Source organism: Xenopus laevis, chromosome 1S, assembly GCF_017654675.1.
Source record: "Xenopus laevis strain J_2021 chromosome 1S, Xenopus_laevis_v10.1, whole genome shotgun sequence".
NCBI lineage: Eukaryota > Metazoa > Chordata > Amphibia > Anura > Pipidae > Xenopus > Xenopus laevis.
In genome coordinates, this window is record NC_054372.1 from 151484643 (window position 1) to 151507260 (window position 22618).

The 22618-nt window shown below is 37.0% G+C and overlaps 1 protein-coding gene across 1 annotated transcript in view; it reads right to left on the reverse strand.

The window, feature by feature from the left end:
• cux2.S (cut like homeobox 2 S homeolog) overlaps positions 1-22618 on the reverse strand; it is a 224333-nt gene that overhangs the window by 86398 nt on the left and 115317 nt on the right. The window contains exon 4 of the mRNA XM_018244218.2: positions 3555-3633. Coding sequence (XP_018099707.1) covers positions 3555-3633 — 79 coding nt within the window. The remainder of the gene's footprint in view (positions 1-3554; positions 3634-22618) is intronic.

Here is a 22618-nt window from a genome sequence, read left to right on the forward strand (position 1 = left end):
TAATTTTTTAATTGATTTTAATTTGTTTTTAATAAAAAACGGTATTACACTATCACCGGTTTTATCTCTGGCCTGGAACCTGGAAGGAATGTTGTGACCCAAAGGAGGGACCAGAAAGAGCTTTTCGTTACATGCATAACACCACGGCTGTGGTTTGTAAGTAGGCATTTCTATAGAAGGTGGAGGCGCTTCACTCCTGGAATATATTTACTTTTTCGCAGGGAAGCCATCACCTTCCTATCACCTCTATTGCTACCTCACCACCCCCCCCCCCCCCATTAACAGTCATTTGAAGGGAAAAGGGGAGAAAACACGTACTTAATACCAAGTGTATGCACAGGGTGATATTACATATTTGGAACGTATTACGCTATGCTTGTTTTTTAATTTCTGTTGCCACAGGCGCTGATCTCTTCTTATATATATCCCTCTGGGAACATATATACGCTTGATTCTGGACTTATATACAGTTGAGAGACTGTGAAGGGGTCGGCAAGAAATTATCTAAGAGACTGACATTTTTAATTGGCTGCATTTGTAAGCTGTATATTGTTTTTAAGTGTTACCCCAGAATTGTGTAGGATTACTGACCATACATGCAGAGTGAGTGCAGCGGCGCTCACGGGCGCCATCTTCGGCACTCGGTTTAGTTCTCCTTTAAGTGTGGTATTACCATTTCTAGATTGGAAGAGCTCTCTAAAGCTGAGTCTGGGAAGGATTTATAAAACATCAGAAAACAACTGAACATCAATCATTCCATTGTCCAGAAGATGATTTGCAAGTGGAGAACATTTCAAACAACTGCCAACTTGCCCAGTCCAACCTGACCCAGCAAGTTAACAGGATGACTGGGGAACTGGCAGCTAAGCTCTCAATCTCAGCGAAGCACCCCCGCTCCAGGTGTAGGAAATATGCAAATCAAACAGAGAGCTGAGAGAAAGCAAACGAAGAGGCAGAACTTGCTGCTAAGTGCTCTTTATTGCACACAACATGTTTCGGGCCCAAAGCCCTTTATCAAGTGTCACACACTTGATAAAGGGCTTTGGGCCCGAAACATGTTGTGTGCAATAAAGAGCACTTAGCAGCAAGTTCTGCCTCTTCGTTTGCTTTCTCTCAGCTCTCTGTTTGATTTGCACTGACCCAGCAAGTGTCTAAGAACCCTGGAATTTCATCACAAGTGTTAGCAGTAGCTCTCGCCACTAGTGATATCAAGTGCATGAAGCAAGTTACGAATTTTACCTGTGGCGGCAGTGCCATGCAGGTTACCAGGGAAGAAAAAAAACTGTCTGGTTTTAAGATCAGAATTTCAGCTGTTCTAGTGCATTAGCAATCAGTGCTGTAACTATAGAGGAAGCTGCAATGATTTAGAACTTCAAACTTATCACAGGGGGTCACCATCTTGGAAAGTGTCTGCGACACTCACATGCTCAGTGGACTCTGAGCAGCTGTTGCTAAGCTTAGTGGTCGTCACTAATTATCCAGCAGAAAATGAGGTTTGTCTTTAATATAAGCTGATGCTACAGGGCTGATTATTAAATTCTGATGCTCGTTGCACTGATTTCTGTACTGACGTAGTAATTATCTGTATTAATTACTTATCAGCCTTATATTGTGATTTATACTCTATGGGGCAGATTTACTAAGCTCGAGTGAAAAATTCGAATAAAAAAATATTCGAATTTCGAAATAATTTTTTGGGTACTTCGACCATCGAATTGGTCAAATTCGATTGAATTTGATTCAGATCTTTCCTGCTAAAGGGCTGTTGGGTTGATACAGAAGCCCAAAACATAATGTACAACATATATAGCCTACTTCTTTAGTTAAGTTTTATTTCTCCTTTAAGATAATTAAGATACAATTACAAAAAAAAATTTGTATTCATTTAGCACAAAAACTGTGCTTAGTGTAAAACAGAACATGATTAGAAAGAAAAAAACTGGTTGGGGGTCCAGAGAATTATTACATTTTTGAAAAAATAATGGGCAGGATTTAAAGATATTTATTAATTGTGGTTGAACAGGGATGGGTGCAACAATGACCTCTGTGAACATGTACTGTACATTACAACTAATTAAGTGACAGATCAAAGTTGCCTTGAAGGTTTATAATGCCTGCTTAATATAAGGATTAAGGTGGCCATAGATGTTAAGATTTTTAAAAGATCTTTTCGTTATTGTAAGACCAAGCTTATGTTAGGGCCCAACGATTGGATCATAATGGAGGTAATATGGGCGGTCAGATCATGGGACCGCATCAATGAACAGATGCGGCCACGATTCGGCGGGATTTTTTACCTTGACCGATGCAAACTTGGTCTGTCTACAGCATTTACCGGCCCGTGTATGGGGGCCTTTAGTCTTGAAGACTTGCAAACAAAGCAATTGCTGGTTGTTGACAAGTCTATAAGGGCAGTAAATTACTTATTCTAGACTTTTTGTACTCAACACTTAACTCCTTCCTTTTGATATCCATATGGTCATGGTTCCCTTTAGCTCAAACTGATGTTACAAATATTGTGGGATCAACTATTCAGCCACAAATTTTACTATAACAGTTGGTCAGACTGGGATTAAAGAAATATGTGAGAGCAACAGTCATTTTTGCTAAATGTCACCTGACCTTCATGCTGTGCCCCCTGCCAGTGCTTCAGGCCCCTGGAAATATTAGAGAATGGCTATAACGTCCATGTTATTTCTATTACATGGTTTTCAGTTAAGGGGCACCCAATTAAAAGTTGAACTACAAAGTGTAGCTTGAAACTAAAAAGTCTGCTCTAATCATTAAATAAAAACTGGGAATGAAAGCCTTTTGACTCCAGTTATTGCATGGTTTGATGTTGCAAGATGTGTAAATGGGAGATTGTCAGCCGTTAAGGACAACAATTTATATGGGTGACGAGCCAAGTGATCTGTTTAGATGCTAAATGACTGACAAAACAGATGTGCAATTGGTAATCAAGAGTTTTGTGCTTTAAATTTAAAGCATCTTCAAGCATTTTCATCCCACACATGCTACAATTTGGCAAGCAACACACAAACTATTAGCCTTTTTTCAGTCTGCCATCTGTGTGCTAAAACTTACTGCATAATATTTGGATTAAAGCTAGTCATATCTCCCCTGCGTATCTTTGGAGGGTGGGAAGTCAAACTAAACTCAAAAAATGGGACTTCAAATATTATCACACAACAGAATGAATTTTCCTTTAGGAAAACAGGTCTCTAATTAATTAAATGTATTAAACGTCATATATATATATATATATATATATATATATATATATATATATATATATATACATACACTCAACTCATGGCAATATGTAGGCATTCTGTATGCTATGTTTTATATATCTATAAAATATATATATATATATATATATATATATATATATATATATATATATATATATATATATATATATATATATATATATATATATATATATATATATATATAGGATCTGTTATCCGGAAACCCGTTACCAAGAATATATATATATCAGTATATATACATTAGCAGTAGATTCTGTATTGTGCTCAGGAATATCTTACCTGGTGCTTCAATTAATTGCTTGTATACACTCAGGAAGGCCGCTTCTGCCTCCTTGCTTCTTTTACTAAGAGCAACAACCTAAAGGACAACAAAAGCATAGAAATTAACCAAAGAATCTAAATTTCATTTTTTGTGACTTTTTTATTTATTTTTTTTTTAAAAAAAACCTACAACTTCAGATTGAATACTTAACCAACAGATCATTTATATTATAATAACTGACCTATTAAAGAACATATATCAGCATACATATTGGTAAACATCACCTTAACATTTTTCCCTTGAACCACCATTTTGTGATGATGTACTCTAAGGGGCAGATTTAGTTTTTTTGAACTCCCATAACTTTGAAATTTGAATAAAAAAAGACCAACCGAAATTTATTTTAAGAAAAATCAAGATTTTTTTCTGCGGGTGAAAAGTATTTTAAGACCACCAATTGACTCCAAATAGGTTCTAGGAGTCCCCCGTAGGCTAAAACAGTCGAAGTTTTAAAGAGACAGTACATGACAAATTCAAATTTGATTTGAATTTTGAAAATTCCCTAGTCAAAGTACACAAAAATAGCTTGAAATTAATTTTTTTTTACTTTGAATTTTCAATGCAACCCTTGATAAATCTGCCCCTAACTGTAGCAGGAAGTAGTGTGCGAGTAAATAAAAGTGTGGGCGACATTGTATATTTACAAAATAATGTAAATTATATTCCAAAGCTGATCTAATAAACAAAACACCATCTTATGGCTGACATGATTTCCTGCAGAACTATATTTTGTAAGGCACTACAGTGGCACTTAGAATAAACTTTGTGTTTTATATAGCTTTGCAATGAAGGGTGACTATACAGTTATTGATTGGATGTATTGTTAATAAGCAGTCTCCCCTAACTCCTGTGCAAATCCTTCCTCTCTCCCTGGTCTAATTGGGCTCTGAGACAGTGTCTTCCCATCTGGGAGGAAGGGCTTTGCATACAATCATAAAAAATGTAATTAAACTGTTAGCGTGCAGATTTGGCATTAAATTTCCAAGAAAGCAGGAGATATTTGGAGTGGTACACTTAACGCAGAGACAGCTAGTTGGAAAGATCATTGGCAGATCAGACAAATGGACGCCTGAGAGAAGAGAGGGAGGGGTTCAGACACTAAAACAAGGATAAATTAAGCACTGGAAAAAAAGACAATTAAAATAACAATAGGTTGTTGACACAACAACATTTTGTTGACCCTCAATTCAAAACAACAATGTGCAGTGTAGTACTGCTGGAATTTATATACATTTATTATAGAGATAAAACAATGATTTCATGCAAGACACAATAATGTTCATTATAAGCAATTTATAAATAAATAAGAAACATAATTTCTTTAAAGGAGAAGTTTAGCATGCTACATACATGCCCCCTAATTACCATGTCCCTTTTTTCAAAATTTGGCAGGTTATGAAATTTTGAACACTTTTCTGGGAGCTTTAGTGCAATGTGTTAGAACAGTTTTGCTAATTATAGTAAAATGCCCTTTAAGCTGCTAGTCTCAGTTCTCCCAAGAGACCTGCTTATCTTAAATAGTTACAATGGCTTCTTTGCGTATCTTAAATTGTTTACAAAAGTATCTAAATGCAGCTGCTTGCTGTTCTGGGGTCTCTGCCAAAAAGGCTCTTATTTTAATTGTTTCAGAAACGTTGTATCTTTTGCTTGAGTCAGTGCAGGAGATCAAAGAGAAAGTCAGGACATTTCAGTAAAAAAAAGACCAGGACTGCAGGGTCAAAATCGTGACTGTTCCACAGAAAACGGGACAGTTGGGAGGTATGAACACAATCTTGTCCTGCTGAAACCACAAAATCAGCCCCTTACCTGCTCCTGGATCCATTGTGTTGGCCAAGGTGAATTTTGGCACTTAAATGAGACAGTTTACATTTTGGCATTGCTGATATCCTCCATGTGTGACTGCACCTGGACTGACGCAATGGTTCCAGGATGTAGTAACCAGCTTTTGTGGACATTTTGGTTGTTTTTCAATTGCCTTATGATTCATATTCATGTTTTCATACCTCCCAACTGTCCCTTTTTTTCAAGAGACATTACCGATTTTGACAGCTCAAACTGCAGTCCCGGGTTTGTTTCTGAAATGTCCTTTGAAATGTCCTGCACTGAACAGCCAGAAAAAGATACAAAGTTTCTAACTTAATTGGCTTTTGGCAGAGAGCCCAGAATAGATCCTTAGATATTTTGTAACAATTTAAGATAAGCAGGAAACTAACTTTCGGCCAGATCTCGATCGGGGAAGCCTGTCGGGGGGCCCCATGTTTTCAGCAGGCCAATTTCCAGCCCCATGTGCCATTACAGTACCTGAAATAAACTTTGCAAATGGTCATAACCAATCAGGTCAAGTGAACTTTTTAATTCGCAATTACTGCTGTTAAGTGAAGAAAGAAAGACCAGGTACAAAAACACATTTGGTTACTAATATCAATACCATATTAATGTTTGTAGGAAAGATTCCCCTTTAAAGAAAGTTCCAACAATTTATCATTCTGAATAAGTACCTCCGCCCTTCTGAGTACTTGTTCTGTGTATTAGAGGAGAAGAAAAATGAGTTGCAATTTGTGAAGTGATTTGCTGCCTCATTAGGTTGATTTGCCTTCTGAGGGTCAACTACGGTTAAAAGCCAGTGAATTTCTCTAAATAACAGGATATTTCTACTAGCCTGGAGAAATATAGTAAGTGAAAGAAACACAGTGGATACATAAAAAGTATTCACCAGGTAAACTAGTAGTCAACATAACACACCCCCTATAGTAATGTCATTACTCATTGCTAAATTCTGTATTCCCAGATAAGCTTCTGTTGGGAAAGTCACTTAAAATTCTCTGCAATTTGGCAGGTTTTAGATGGCGAATGGTCGAAGTCAAATTTTTAAAGAGACAGTACATGATAAATTTTGATATTCGAATTTTCTATTTTTTTTAAAATTCAAATTCGAATTTGGCCTTTTTTTACGTCCTACAGGCAGCACCAAATGAAGGGTTAATAGTCCGACCCTCCCCCTGGTCGGACAGGAGAATAGAATAACCAAAAACATATAAATACTTCTCAATTCCCCCACACCCTCAGTGTTTTTCTGTCCTCCCAAGGTAGTCAGGAGCCACGGTGGCCATCAATGGCTGAAGATCCAGACTCTAAGGAGTTTGATGGCAGTTGACTAACTGCTTGAGAGCAGGTTGGTCAGGGGGAAAGAATGTACCCTAGGCTAAGGAAAGGTAGTTTACACTCTGCGGGTGATGCTCGGCAGGGAAGAAAATCATGTGTGCAGTGGCGCTTCTGCCTTTCTTCAAGCGTCTCTCTGGTGCAGTCAGGGAGAGAACACAGATTGATGCTGATGACATCATCAGGGACATGATGCGCTGATCGGCTTCGGATTTTTTGTAAACCATCGCTGGCTGCGGTCTCAGTGTCCAGGTCTTTAAAACATTGGATCAACACAATTATAAGAGGATATTGATTCTGGAACCTCTAGGGATACTCTTCTGGACATGCAATATCCATGCAAAAGTCCAGTGGACTTCTTATGTGATGTGGCAGTAGACATATTAAAACTTGGAGCCAGGACTATGCCTCTCTCAACGGCTGGTAGAATAGCCTTATGGCTTAAATGGGCAGCAGACTCAGCAAGTAAAAACAGTCTGATTTGTATGCCTTTTGAACCTGGGAGACTTTTTGGATCAGCCTTGGATAAGTTAATTGAGAACCTGTCTACGGGTAAAGATAAAGTTCTGCCTCAGGAAAAACAAAAATCTTGTTTTAGACCTTCCTTTTGTCCATCCTTTAGAAGATCTTCCCCCAAGTCCAACACTTTCAGAAGAAATTCTGTCAGAGATGGAAGCAGATATGTTAACAGGGGTTTCAGATCAAGACCTTTTAGACCTCAGATGTCCAGAGACTCTATTCAAAAGAAAGACCCAGCTTCATAAAAGAGGGAGAGATGAGAGCAAGATTATCCCATTTTCTCTCAGTATGGGAAAGAACAACCTCAGATGTTTGGGTTCTGAGTAACATAAGATCAGGTTATTTCATAAAGTTCCTAAGAAGACCAATTCCAAAATTCTGCATAAACTTAAAGAAAGCAGATTTTATAAAACAATTGGCCATAGAGATAGCAGTAACAGATTTCCTAGAGATGGAAGTCCTGGAACCAGTTCCCCAAGTGGAGAAGGGGAAGGGAATATAGTCATGATTTTTTCTTGTTCCCAGGACAGATGGCAGATTCAGACTTATCATAGATCTAAAGTACCTGAATCAATTTATTGTGAAGAAAAAATTCAGAATGGAAACCATAAGATCAGCAATAGGAATTCTTCAGAAAGGAGATCTGATGGTTACCTTGGATCTGAAGGATGCGTATCTGCAAGTTCCGATTCACCCAGCCAGCAGGAAGTTTCTTCGCTTAGCGGTTGTTCTGAAGGAGGAAGTTCTCCATCTCCAATTCAGATCTCTTCCATTCTGGATTACCTCTGCTCCAAGAATTTTTACAAAGCTGATCGGGGTCCTGGCAGCCTTTTTAAGACAAAAGGGAGTTTTTGTGATTCCCTATCTGGACGATTGGCTGATCAAAGCTTCATCAAAAAATAAAATCTTCAGCCTTCAACCTCAGTCACTTTTCTGGGTCTCCAGTTGGACACTTGCCAAATGAAAGTGCTACTTCCCGTCGAGAAGATTTGGTCCCTCAAAGCTGCATTGAAATCCCTATTTCTCTCGAAGTCAGTGACTATTCGTCAGTCCTAGGACTCATGACATCATCTCTGGAAGCAGTCCCTTGGACCAGAGCTCACATGAGCTTCAAGAAGTGATCCTCAGGAATTGGGACAGAAATCTTCAAACTTTGGACAATTATTTTTACGTGAACCTTCAGTTGAAGAGAGACCTGAAGTGGTGGTTGTCCAATCACAATCTAACTCGGGGGAACTCTTTTCCGACACCAGAATATCTTTTGTTAATGACAGATGCATCAGCATCAGGTTGGGGTGCTCACCTTGGCGAGCAGGTTGTCCAAGGAAAATTGTCTTATTGGGAAAATTAAGGAGGTTTTAGCTCCATGGGACTTAAACCTGGTATTGTCGTCGCTTGGTGAAAAATGGTTTGAGCCTGTACAAGACATCAGTCTTAAACACCTGACATGGAAAATAGCTTTTCTTATTGCCGTTACCTCAGCAAGAAGAGTTGGTGAACTGCAAGCATTGGCATTTCCCTGAAAAAGTTATACTAAAAACTCTACCATTTTTCCATTCTAAGGTTTCTTCTTCAAATAATCTAAATTCCCAGATTGTATTACCATCTTTCTCATCAGAGCCAAATTTGCAGAGCTTGGATGTACGCAGGTGTCTGTTGTCATACATTGATAAGACAAAAGAATTCAGGAAGTCAGAACATTTATTTAAATTTTTGCTGGAAAAAGGAAGGGATGTAAAGCCTCAAAGCCAACAATATCTTCCTGGGTAAAAAATGCTATTTCCTGTTCCTATGTATCAGCTGGGAAGGAAGCCCTTCTCAAATAAAAGCTCATTCTACCAGATAAATCTCTGCTTCTTGGGCTGAAAAATCATCCATTGATGTGGAGGAGATCTGCAAAGCGGCCCATGGTCTAACATCCACACATTCACCAGACACTACAGAATTGATATAGCAGCCAAGCATGATACAGCCTACGGCAGTTTGGTTCTGGAATCCGCATTTATGAGGCAATAACCCCCCCTCTAATAAGCTTGCTATCTCCTTCATTTGGTGCTGCCTGTAGGACGTAAAGAAAAGAGAAAATTTGTACTTACCTGAAATTTTCATTGTTTTGAGTCCGAAAGGCAGCACATATATCCCTGCCCTAATAAAATATTTTGCATCAGATGTGGTGGTCTCTTATTCTTTATAAAACACTGAGGGTGTGGGGAATTGAGAAGTATTTATAAGTTTTTGATTGGTTATTCTATTCTCCTGTCCTACCAGGGAGGGTCGGACTATTGACCCTTCATTTGGTGCTGCCTTTCGGACTCAAGAAAATGAAAATTTCAGTTAAGTACAAATTTTCTCTATTATTAAGCGAAGAAAAAAAAATTAGCTTGAAATTCGAATTTTTTAATTCGAATTTTCACTTCGACCTTTGATAAATCTGCCCCATAATATAAAATATATATTGTTTATAAGGATTTCACTGTTACTTTGAAAGTTTGGACAACTGTAGAGAACTAGCTTATTCTGTACACTGTTACCATACAAGCACACAGCCCAAAACAAAGTGAATGAAAAATTGATGAGCGAGTGCATAAAAAGCAGCATATCACAGCATAAATGCACAATAAAAATTCACATTATTGTTAATATGTCTAATTCGAGGATTAGCGAGTATTTTAAAATAATGTCACATTTTGTTCTTAGTAAAAATAATACTATGTTTCTTATTGAATGTCTTGTAAGTATTGTCGTTCCATTTAGAATGTTTTGCTGATGATTTATAAAAACATTCCTTCTTGGAACTGTAGAGATCTAATTTTTTGGGGGGAAAATTGATAAACGTTAAAAAACATTAAGAGCATGAAACGAGCTTGAGTACAATAAACTGGCAGTTAGGAAATGAATAATTGGGACATAAAATACAGTCAGCATCCGTGCAGGAATTTCTTAGGTTTTTAATGACAAGAGTATAACAGTTTGAATGTGCTAATTTCCTTCAGCTTAGAAATATATTATGACCTGCCAGCCTGAATATAACAGATACTCCGCTGAGAATCGCTATGATGTTCCAGCCTTTCTGTTACTATTAGAATGTGTTAGTACTTGCGTAAGCAAGAATAAAATTGCTGTTGTGTGTAATGCAGATTTTCAGCAATGTAATTTATGTCGCTCATCTAAGCCCTTATTAAACATCAAGAAAGAGAAACAGAAAAAGGAGAGAGATTAAGGAGCGCAATCATCTGTGAGGCAGTAATGACAAGTAAAAGACCAGGCATCCATTTACTAAAGTTTGTTACAATAGTCTATAAGTCATTGCCCCATTAATGCTGCAAATCTTTTAGTGCTAAAATGAAAGCAGAATCTTGTGCCTAACTCGTCTTCTGCTAACTGGGGCTATTTGCACACGCACTGCAGCTTCTGCTATAAATCATGTGCATTTGGTGCTGAAAGGCATCACTAATAAAAAGGCTTCTATGAATTATCAATTGAATGCACTAAGAACATTATTATTGTCGATTGTTATCAATTCTTATCAGTTATAAACAGTTATCAGTAATTTTTATTATATATGATGACATAAAGTGATACTGACACGTAAAAATTTTCTTTTCAAAATATTAATCTACATCTAGGGGGTTATTTACTAAACTCTGAAAGCAAAAATCACGAAAATGTGGTGATTTTTTTTATAAAATCATGATTTTTTTTTTTATTAATTTTTTTTTTATAAAATCACAAATTTTTTGGAATTTATAAAACCCTAAGGATGGGAAAAGTCTGAATCTGAAGATCCAGCATCTCAGACCTGTCGAGGTTGCATATAAGTCAATGGGAGAAGTCCCAATAATTTGTTGATGTGCGCTGGGTTTTTGGCAATACCCCGAAGTTTTCAGAGTTTTCAGGCAAAATTCTGAGTTTTCAGATGAAAAAGCCGAAAAAAACTTGAAAATCGGATGAAAAATCCGAAAAAATCGTGAAAATCTGATTTTTCAAGATTTTTTCTCGCATACAAAATTTTCAGGAAAGTGTATTAATAAATACGCCCAAAAAACCTGTGCAGATTTGGTTGGAGTCTTTTTCAGAAAAATTTAGATAAATTTGGACTTTGATAAATAACCCCCTAAAAGTTGCCTATAGGTCATGTTGATCGTTTTTAGCTGATAGCTCTGCTTTTGTAAGTAATTGTTACTTGAAGTTCCTAAACCTGACTGTTTTGCCAACCTGACTGTGTCCCTTCTTAACTTATTAGAAAGAGGATGTGGTTTTAGTTAATAAGGCTTCTTGCCAGCTAAGCTGGTTCATAAGAAATTGTGTCTGATAATTAGGGGGGTTCTTTTTGTAACCAGGAATTAAATAAAGCTTTTCTAGAAGCAGTTAGAAAAAAAAACTAAACCAAAGGGAATCATCCCAAAGATTCTTTTAGGCTGATTTGGTCTCCTTATTTTGAAATTTGTAACTCTTCTACTGGTGATCAAATAAGGTGGTTTCTTCAATTGTAAGATGTTCTTTCTGACATTCTCGTCGATGAATGGGCGTTTTTATTTATTTATTTTTTCTCTGTTTTATTATATGTTCATCTACTGGTTTAGTTAATTTTAGTTAGTTCTTGTTAGCCTTCTTAAAGGAACAGTAACGTCAAAAAATAAAAGTACTTTAAAGTAATAAAAATATAACGCAGTGTTGCCCAGCACTGGTAAAACTGCTGTGTTTGCTTAAGAAACATATATATTATATATTGTTTATATAAATAAGCTGCTGTGTAGCAATGGGGGCAGCCATTCAAAGGAGAAAAAGCTCAAGTTACACAGCAGATAGCAGATAAGCTCTATCTGTCTAATAGTGTTATCTGTTATCCATTAGTTAACCTGTGCCATTTAGCCATTTTTCAATTTCCGCCATTGCTCCACAGCAGCTTGTTTATATGAACTATAGTAGTGTTTCTGAAGCAAACAGATCAGTTTTACCTGTGCAGGGCAACAGTACATCATATTTTCATTACTTTAAAACACTTACATTTTTTGGCGTTACTGTTCCTTTAAATGGTATTTCGTTTTAATAATATTATGCCATTGTACCGAATATAACATACTCTCTTCATCTGCATATTTGCTGTCATACTAATTTCATTTAATATGAAAATAATTTAAAATATTTTCAAAATAAGAAAGAGGATATGACTTCTGTATACGCTTTTTTTCCCGAGCCAAACATTCTTTTGTGTATCCTTCATTCAGCACAAAGCTTTCATGAATGAATGGTTGCTACATGCAATCTCTGACACCTGTTATAATTTATCATCGAAGCACTGCCCCACACATGTGCAAATGTCACATGTTACCAAATTGTTAATTTCTGTCCATACCAGGGGTGTCCAAACTGCGGCCCGAGGGCCACTTGCGGCCCAGGATGCATATGAATGTGGCCCAGCTTGAAACACTTGGTTCCCGAGGAAACGTCATGTTGCAAAGGATATAGGAGGAGGGGGGACTCTGCCCATTGCCCAGTTAGTAATAATAATATAATAATAAGTCTATTTAATATCCAGGTGTCCCATATTCCAGTGTATAGCTCCATCAGGTTATCCAACTGGCATTGTATGTAGTTCAGTGTATTTCCTTTACTTTTACAAATCAAACGTGTTTGTGTATTTCATGTGTGGCCCCAGACAATTTTTCTTTTTCCAATGTGGCCCGGCAAGCCAAAAGTTTGGACACCCCTGGTCCATACCATCGTTAAAGAAATTTCATCATTTAAACAGGGCTGCTCCTACCATGAGGCCATAATCGGGTTATTTATCAAAATTCGAAAGTCTGATTATTTAATTAAAAAAATCAGACCAAACTAGAATCCACGATTTTTAACTTATGTATTATTAAAAAAAAGCTTGATTTAATTGGAATTGGGAAAAACCGGAATTGTACAATGTTTTTTGGAATTTTTTCCCCGAATCAGTCGATTTTTGGGTTTTTGGATTTTTGCCAGAAAAAGTCAGATTTTTGGGCTAATTCCAGCGCAGACCACAGAAACTTTCAAATTAGCTAGGGACCTTTCCCATTGACTTATATACAATCTTGGCAGGTCTGAGATGCCGGATTTTTTAATTTAGCTTTTTTGCAGCCTCGGGTTATTATAAATCTCAAAAAAATTTAGTTTTTTTTTCCACTAAAAATTAGAATTTTATAGTAAAAAAAACCTCAGATTTTTCAAGTTTTTAGTATTCTGACTTTAATAAATAACTACCTAAGAGCCAAATTTCCTGGTTTTAGTGCAATGTGCTCATTGCAGTAGTGATGTGGCCCCCCATTTGACCCACTTCGATGCTGATTTTTATGTGCGGAACGGGAGAGCGGCATCTAGGCTGCTGCAGGCCCAGGGTGGTTCCGAGATAATCATGGTCTCACGATGACGATCGGATCTTTTAAAAATCTCAACATCTATGGCCAGCTTTAATCAATGATTAAATGTCCTGTGGGGACATGAAACGCGTCAGGCTATTATTTTTATACATATATATATATATATATATATATATATATATATATATATATAAAGATTTTTTGTATTACTTTATCAAAACACTTGGACTCCTGGATTCTACTGATTAATTACATTTTTTTGGTTCTCGGAATGGTGCCTGCTCGCTATTCAAGATGTTTGTAAGGTCGTTTTGCCCCTAGAAATAAAAATTACTATAGGCGTTTCAACTAAACGTAATATACATCACTTTTCTGTTATATAATGCATCCAAATAATAATTTTAGTGGGGGGAGTATCCTTCCCTAGCAGAAAACACTTTGCTTGCAATTATATTACAAGAAGTGATTCTTATTTGAGATAACACAACTGCTTTGATAACTGAATTACAGCTACAATCTAGCACTGTTACCTTATAATGTAACAAACAGGGGGAAAAAAACTGCTATTCAGCACAGCATGAAAAATGGTCAATAGGGGGAATATTCATTATTTTAATTCCTTTCATTTAAGAGTTTCATTTTTCAGAGTCATTTTTCTTCAAACCTACAATGCAATTATAACTTCTGGGGGTATTTTCACAGTATACAAAGCAAAACAAAAAGTCATTTTCTGGACCTAGGAAGAAAAGCTTTTTTTTCCTTCAAAATCTGCTGAGGGCTGAATTTAAATTGCATGTCACTCAAACAAAATGCAATAAATTTGTAATTCACCGGCATTCTGAGCACAGAGGATAAGCTTTCTATCTCTTACATATAAATATAAATGCATTGGAGCGAATCAGGATTTTCCCTAGCAGAATATAGTTAAATAATCAAATGTAGCTCCTTAAATGCAATAAATGGATCACTAGTGACAGAATGGCTATATATATATATCTTCAGAACAGGCTGAATAAACTCATACTGTGCTTTGCCTTACAGCAGATGCCAAGGTATTGTATTCCAATGCTATTCTTTTCATGATGTGACCACTGCAAGCCCCTATAGATATTACACTGATAGCCCCTTTTTCAAACTATGCAAGGGGGGTGGCATTGAGTTGGCAACCTCAGGGTTCCACTGAAGCTTGATATTCCCCTGCCCTTTTTAAAGCAACCTATCTGTCTTGCTTTTAACACCTGTCACCCTTCTAGAGCATCCCTTCTATTGCCACCCACTGTCCAGCTGAATGCCATTGCAGCACATTTTTCCACTTTCATTAGGGTTTTGTCCTTTATTAAAGGAGAACTAAGCCCTAAAAATGAATATGGCTGGAAATGCCATATTTTCCAGGTAGGGGACCTGTTATTCAGAATGCTTGGGACCTGGAGTTTGCTGGATAAGGCATCTTTCCATAATTTGAATCTCCATACCTTAAAAGGAGGTCACTCCGGCCGTTATAGATTACATTTTTAAATATATTAGAAACATTTTTTATTTTGTACATGGTATCTATTTACCCAGTTTTTATTTTTTAAACAGAACTGTTCCTTTAAAGGTTTCTACCCACAGTCCTGGAAAGCAGAAAGGGACCATTGTGAAGCCTTTAAATATGGTGACACAGCCTTGATAGGAATATATCCCAGGCTCGGAGAAATAAAGGTTTACGTGGGAAACTGTAGTGGCAGATTTGAACAAGTATGGAATAGAGGAGTGAAATATATAGATATGTATTCTGATGCAGAGGAATGAGGACTTGAAAGTCATGAGAAGGATTTACTTTACCTAACCTTTATCTACCAAATATTTGCTGTGAGAAAACACTTTTTGCATTAGGGTTGCCACCTGTCGGATTTTGACCCGGACAGCCCGGTATTTTGAAAGGCTGCCCGGATCAAAACCAAATTAGGAAAACTGGGCAGGATTCCGTATGATCAACACAGTGATCAGCTAATCGGCGAGTCATAGCCCTGCCCCCTCCACATCATGGCCCGCCCCCTGCACGGTCTCCACCAGGCTAAAAGGTGGCAACCCTATTTTGCACCAGTAGATAAAACCCCAATTCTTGTCCTATCGAGGATTGCTCTTGTTTCCTCACCCTTCCAGATTTAATTACATTATCCTTTCTTCATATCAATGCAAAAATAATACGTAATTATGGACTGCTTTCTAAACAGTCACAACAAATGGGGCAAGGGCAGGTCCGGACTTGGAATTAAAATAGGCCCTGGCATTTCAGGTACACAGAGGCCCAATCAGCCTACACAGAGGTCCAAACAGCCCCTCAGCCGACTAAATAGTGACTTTCTATTGCACCTAATAGCAGCCTCTCTGGCATTTGCCAGAAACTACAGATTGCCAGTCCTGGCCTGGCAAGGGGGAGGGTTGTATACTGGTAATCTCATTATTTATCTTGCAAGAACCAAATATGGAGAATACTATGGAGAAGTATGGAAATTTTTGTAATTAAAACAGTAGACAAAAAGTATACGTAGCACAAGCCCTATTCACTGAACACATGTTGAACAAGGGGGCATACTTCACTTTTAAGCACCCATCCAATGTAAACAAATCCAACTTAGCCAGCCTTTACTGACCTTATTCATTTGGTTGCTGTTTATTTAGTTTGATGTTATAAACTTTCTCTAGTTTCTTTATATAATTTAAAAAATATAATAGTATAAGGTGAAGGATTGAATATATTTAATGAGTAATAATATTTCTGTTACCAGAGTTTCAAGTACTTGTGCCAATTCTGTGACAGAAAAAGTTTACCTGTGTTCATTTTCTGCCTCTAAAATCGGAATAAAAATCGAGCTATTTTTTGTGCATCAGGGTCTGCACATGTTAGTGTTTGTTCTTTTGGCAGCCTAATCTTCTGTGGCTGACAGCTAAAGTACTGTCTGGGTATGAGGCAACAATAAAATATCTGAGCTAAGCAGTATGTTCAGCAAAATATAATGAAATGTAGGTATGGAAGGTAGAGAAGATGCAACCATCCAGATTTGCTTGCTATTGCAAATAAATAATTGGATCTAAGTTGTATGGAGAATTCACTTGTTAAAGGCTCAGTCCTCGACGGGGCCACAATTTAACATGATATATAGAAAGCTGACACTTATCTGTTTTAAAATTTTAATATAAAATTTGCAAATCTGATTTCATACATAAACTGCACCCTGCAGAAAAGATGATTTGCATGTCTGTATATAACAGAGCTTTTTAACCTATTACTCAGGGGGACAGCTTTGTGACCTTAAGGAAATAGGTTAAAATGAATTATGCACCTTATTTAAATTATGATTGACTGCTGTTGCAGAACCTTTCTCTTTACTAAAGGCAATCATAGAGACTACACAGGTACACATAGGTTAAAAATTACTAGCATTAACATAGATCTAAAATCATGTATGATATAGATACTGTATATATAATATCAACACAGCTATAGAAAGTTAGTGATTCACAGTATTTTATAACATATAAGGCTTACAGAATAAATATAGGACCTGAGGACACAATAAATACACACATATAAAGTGAAACGTTATAAATTTTAAGAACCTTGATTTTTAGTTTAACCGCATTTTACAGTTTTTATAAGTGGACCCACCAATTTATAATGTATTTCAACGGTTGCATTTCCCCGATTTTAAGTAATGTTTTCCTGTATTGTACATAAAAAAATTTCTGATATTCCCAAAAATTGCTGTTTGTCCTTCCTGAATGTTATTATTAGTAAAATAAAGAGGTTTAACATGCTAACCAGATGTATATTTTGCCTGTTAACTGTCAATTCCAATTAGTCTGCCCTTCATACAGTCCTGCACCCAGGTCCGGATTTGAGGCAAGGCCACAAAGCAGGGGTGTAACTACAGAGGAAGCAGACCCTGTGGTTGCAGGGGGGCCCAGGAGTGTAGGGGCCTTGGTCCTAACTATTTAGCAATTTTAATTTATCTTGGTAGGCTAGGCCAACTTATCAATATTTTGGGGCCCTAAATTGAATTTACTGTGGGGCCAAGTAGCATCTAATTACACCACTGCCACAGGGCGGCAACATTTTAGGGATGGCCTGCTGCGCAGCCGCATCCTAAGGAGCACCGGGGACACACAGCTCCCCAGTGTTCTGGCTATGTGCACGCCAAGACAGACAGGCGCTAGGACCACACGGCCTTGGGGAGCCGCATGAGGAAATCCGGCCCTGCCTGCACCAATCACTTATGGTTTAGGTTGTACATGTGACTGACAGAGAGGCCTTGCACACAGGTCTGGACTGGGAGTCAAAATAGGCCCTGGCATTCCAAGTACTCAGAGGCCCAAATAGTCCTCCACCAGCCCACTATATAGTGACTGTCTATGGGACCTTATAGCAGCCCCTCTGGCATTTGCCAGAACCCACAGATTGCCAGTCCGGGCCTGCTTACATGTCCCCATAGTGTAACATTAATGATGCAACCCTTGTTATTAACACAGTAAATATTGTATCTCAAAGTAAAGTTGACTCCTTTGCTTACATCCTTTCAGTACTTGAAGAAAAAGTTGCTTTAACAAATTTCTCTGATTTTACATAATTTTTCCAGGTCCCCTGAAAAACGTAAACTGTATGTTCTACTGTATAAAGTGAAACATCAATTTTACATTCTGTGATTTTAAGTTTCCCCTTGTTTTACACTTTTTTGTGGTCTCACCAGTATATAAAGCATAATATATTTCCTTGATTTTATATTTTCCCGGATATTAAACCACTTTTTTTCTGGCCCTCTTAAAAAAGTCAGATGGGGGGGGTTCTTATTGTTTAAGCAAAAATGATTAATGGTACAATTACAAACTGGTACAACTGCTGTTACAACTGCTGTGTAATAACAGTTTCTGTCCACTTCACTGGAGTTTCTTTCCGCTTCATTTCAGGCATGTATTGCCAAAGTCAGACCTTCTAATTGCTACTGACCTACAACTCTCATGACTGAGGATGCTAAGAACTGTTGGGTAGAGGGTTGCAGATTTGGATAGTTATTTTAGTGGCCTAGACCCAGTTGTCATTGGCACGTTTGTTCTAAAGACTAAGGGGCCATTTACAAACAAATAATTTCTATTTTTTCCACGAATATCAAAAAAATTTTGGTTTTCCTATATTTCTTAAAAGCTCTAAAAATCTGAGGTTTATTATGTGTAAAAACCACAAAAACCTTTGATCCAAAACTTTGCCAAAAAAAAGGTATCGAGGTCCTATAGAAGTCAGTAGATTTTATTGGACCACTTTTAATCAATTCGGACTTTAAACATTTTTTTTGGTCGCTATTGTCAGAAAAACTCACATTTTTAGAGGTTTTAGAGGTATATATATTTTTTATTGTAACATTCAAATTTTTAGTTCGTCCTTTTTTTATTCGGATCTTTTACAACATTCCATGGCATTTGTGGTTTTAGAGAATGTGAGTTTTGTCGTGGTTTCGAGAAACATTTGAAAAATGGAAAGAGAGACAGAAACATCAGCTGCATGTAGCGTATTACATTTTTGACTACGCCCATTTATGGCCACACCCCTTAGTTACCATGTCAATTTTACAAAATTTGGCAGGTTATGACAGTTTGAACACATTTCTGGGAATTTTAGGACCATGTTTTATGTGTTATAACAGTTTTGCAAATGAAGCTGAAATTGCCCTTTTAACTGTCTCAGTTCTCCCAAGAGACTTGTTTATCATAAATTGTTACAATTGTATCTTTGCTTATCAGAAAATCTTACAAACGTATCCAAGTGCAGCTGCTGAGTATTTGGCTCTCTGCCAAAAAGCTTCTTATTTTAATTAAGTTTCAGAAACATTTATCTTTTTCAGAGCAGGAGATAAAAGAGAACTTTTAGCAAGAAACCCAGGATTGGGGGCTGAGCTGTCAAAATCGGGACTGTCCCGCAGAAAAAGGGACAGATGGGAGGTATGCAAAAACCTCTAAAACCACTAAAATGAGAATTCTGATAATTAAGCCTCCACTATGTACATATTTCTAAAAACAACGTGGAAAACAGATATGAAAGTGCAGATGCAGTGGCTGGTTTGGGGTCTCAGCTGGGATTCTTGACTTACTTAGCTTTAGTTATGTCTCCTTCTAGAGTTTGCACTGACTCAAGGTGAGAAAATGCAGCTGTGCCGAAGCAATTCAGATTGATAAATTACATTTATGTGAGGGATCTTTTTCAAGGCTGGGGACTTTCCAGCAAAGCAATTATCACAGTTGAATACATAATAGCCTAATTAATTACTATTGTCAGGCCAGCCTTTCTGCCGAGATCCCTCCTTCTTTCGAGTCGGTTTTTAAATAATTCTTTGTGAAATATTAATCCAATTGACCAGTAAAATTGTTAAGCTATCCTGACTTAGACTATATCTCAGGGACAAATGTATGCAATTAGAGTAAGTAAATGTTTCCTCTTATAAGGAAAACAATTAAATCATACATTTTATATAGTTTTACTGGCCATTACAGTTAAAATGTTTAGACTATTCTTCTCTAAATATAGGACACATAGGAAATATAATATTCCATCTGAACAAAGCATAGATATGATCTGCAGATATAAGTAGGCCATACAAATATAGCAGCAGAGTTATAATAAGTATTACACCACACTTAGGGGGTTATTTATCAATGTCCGAATTTATCTCAATATTTTCTGCTACAAACTCCGATCAAATCCGCTCGAGTTTTTTACTCATTTATTTGCTCATTTATTATTACATTTTCCTGAAAACTTGCTTTGCGGGAAAAAAAAATTAAATGTTCACGATTTTCAATTGTTTTTCGGATTTTTCGCCCAAAAACATTGGTACTTCTCCCATTGACTTATATTCAACTTCGACAGGTCTGAATCGCTGATTCTGACTTTTCCATCCTCAGGGTTTAATAAATTCCAAAAAATTCATGATTTTTTAAAAGTCAGATTTTATAAAAAAAAAAATCAATGCATTCGGAGTTTAGTAAATAACCCCCTAAGTGTTGGTATTAAGAAACTGACACCTTTTCTTTTACCTCAATTCTCTTTCTGGTTCATTTCAGTTTTAACATCTTGCAGTGATTATACAGATGGGTCAATCAAATAAAGATGGACAGAAAGCTGTGTGGGTTAACTGACATAAATCCTATCACTAAGGGTAAGGTCACATGGGATGTTTTTACGTGGCGTTTTTAAAAATTGAGCATTAAGATAATGTGCATTTTCAGCCTGTAGTTTTCTTTTCCCAACATGCATTTCTGATTATTCTTGTTCCTCACAATTCCTCTGAAGAATTTTATTAAACTTTTGTGAAAAAAAGCCAAGCAGGAAAGCATTTTACATGCAAAATGTAGCCGGACTGACCGCCAGTACACAGCGTAATTACGTCACCAGCAGACAATGCCGTAAATACATATATGCGCAATCCATCTCGCGAGAGTTTGGCTGCCATATGGAAAATACGTGGCTTATTTTAGCGAGGTGTATTTTTAAACCTGCAGATCCTATAGAGTTCAATAATATGTCGTTTCCTTGGCGTTTTGGCATTTCTGCTGAATAAAGAGAAAACTGGCATCTTGTGGCGGATGTAGGCTCACTAGTGGGAATTGCTATAGTGCGAATTACATTTTTTTTTCAGTAGGGCTTCATTTCGCTTGTATTTACACTTGAATATGTGTTTTTAAAAACGGAACCTAAAAACACCCTGTGTGGCCTCATCCTTACAATAGACATATAAAAAAAAAAAAGTAAAAAGGCTAAAAAATAAAGAAAGATAGAAAGGTGTCTGTGTAAGTAAAAGTCCATAGTTCACTCTGCAATCTTTCAACCTTGGCTGCCCTCAGTGGCACCCAGATATCTGTATCTATAATCAATAGTTTCTTTAGCCCTCTTCCTCTGTCTAACCGTATAAGGCATGTAGTAGTCGCATACTGCAGTTTATTTCTCTGTCTGAAGGAAATAATAATACTTTGTGCCCACAGGGATATTGCCATGATCAAAACTGATACACTCACAGTGGTTAGAGAACTAAACCCTAAAAATGTACTTGGATAGAAAAGCCATATTTTATATATTTATCTTATTCAACCAGCCTAAAGGTTGTGCATCTCCCTCATCTCTCTCATGTGCATCTCTCTCATACTCTGTGCTGTGCATAAGCAGAAAAAAGATGGGGGGCAACAGGGGTATCTTTGGAGGCACACATCTTCCATGAGAAAGGGCTGTGGTTGCCTTGGGCTGGTACAGAAGCCCAAAACATGCACAACATACAAGCTTTAGTTCTCCTTTTATGCCTAGGTGGAAGATATCACTTCTCCACTACCAATAAAGTATGGACTTTTCTCCTTAAACGTTTACTTTAACATTTAGAGACACATTTATCAAAGATCGAATTTCGAATTCATGTGAGTTATAAAAACTCCCCATAACTCCTATAAATTTCGAAATTCGACCAATCAAAATTTATTCATAAAATCACATTTTTTAACCTCGAACACTCGAATTGAATTTGAATCCGATTTTAAAAACTTGATTCAAGGAAGGCTGCCAACAACACCAAATTGATCCCTGGACCTCTCCCATTGACTTAAACAGCAATTCGGCAGGTTTTAGGTGGCAAATAGTCAAATTTGAGTTCTTAAAGGGCCAAAGTATGATAAATCTCAAATTAAAATTTTTAAAAAATAACTGGAATCAAATCAGAATAACTCCCTAGTCAAATGTGACACTTTTGACCATAAAAAAAAAAAATCGAAAATTCTAATTTTCAATTCGACCCTTGATAAATCTACCCCTTGCAGTAGAAAGTCTTCACCAAACATAATTGAACCAGTTGCTAATTACAGTAGAGCAGGGATCCCCAACCTTTTGAACCCGTGAGCAACATTCAGAAGTAAAAGGAGTTGGAGAGCAACACTAGCATGAAAAATGTTCTTGGGGTGCCAAATAAAGGCTGTGATTGGCC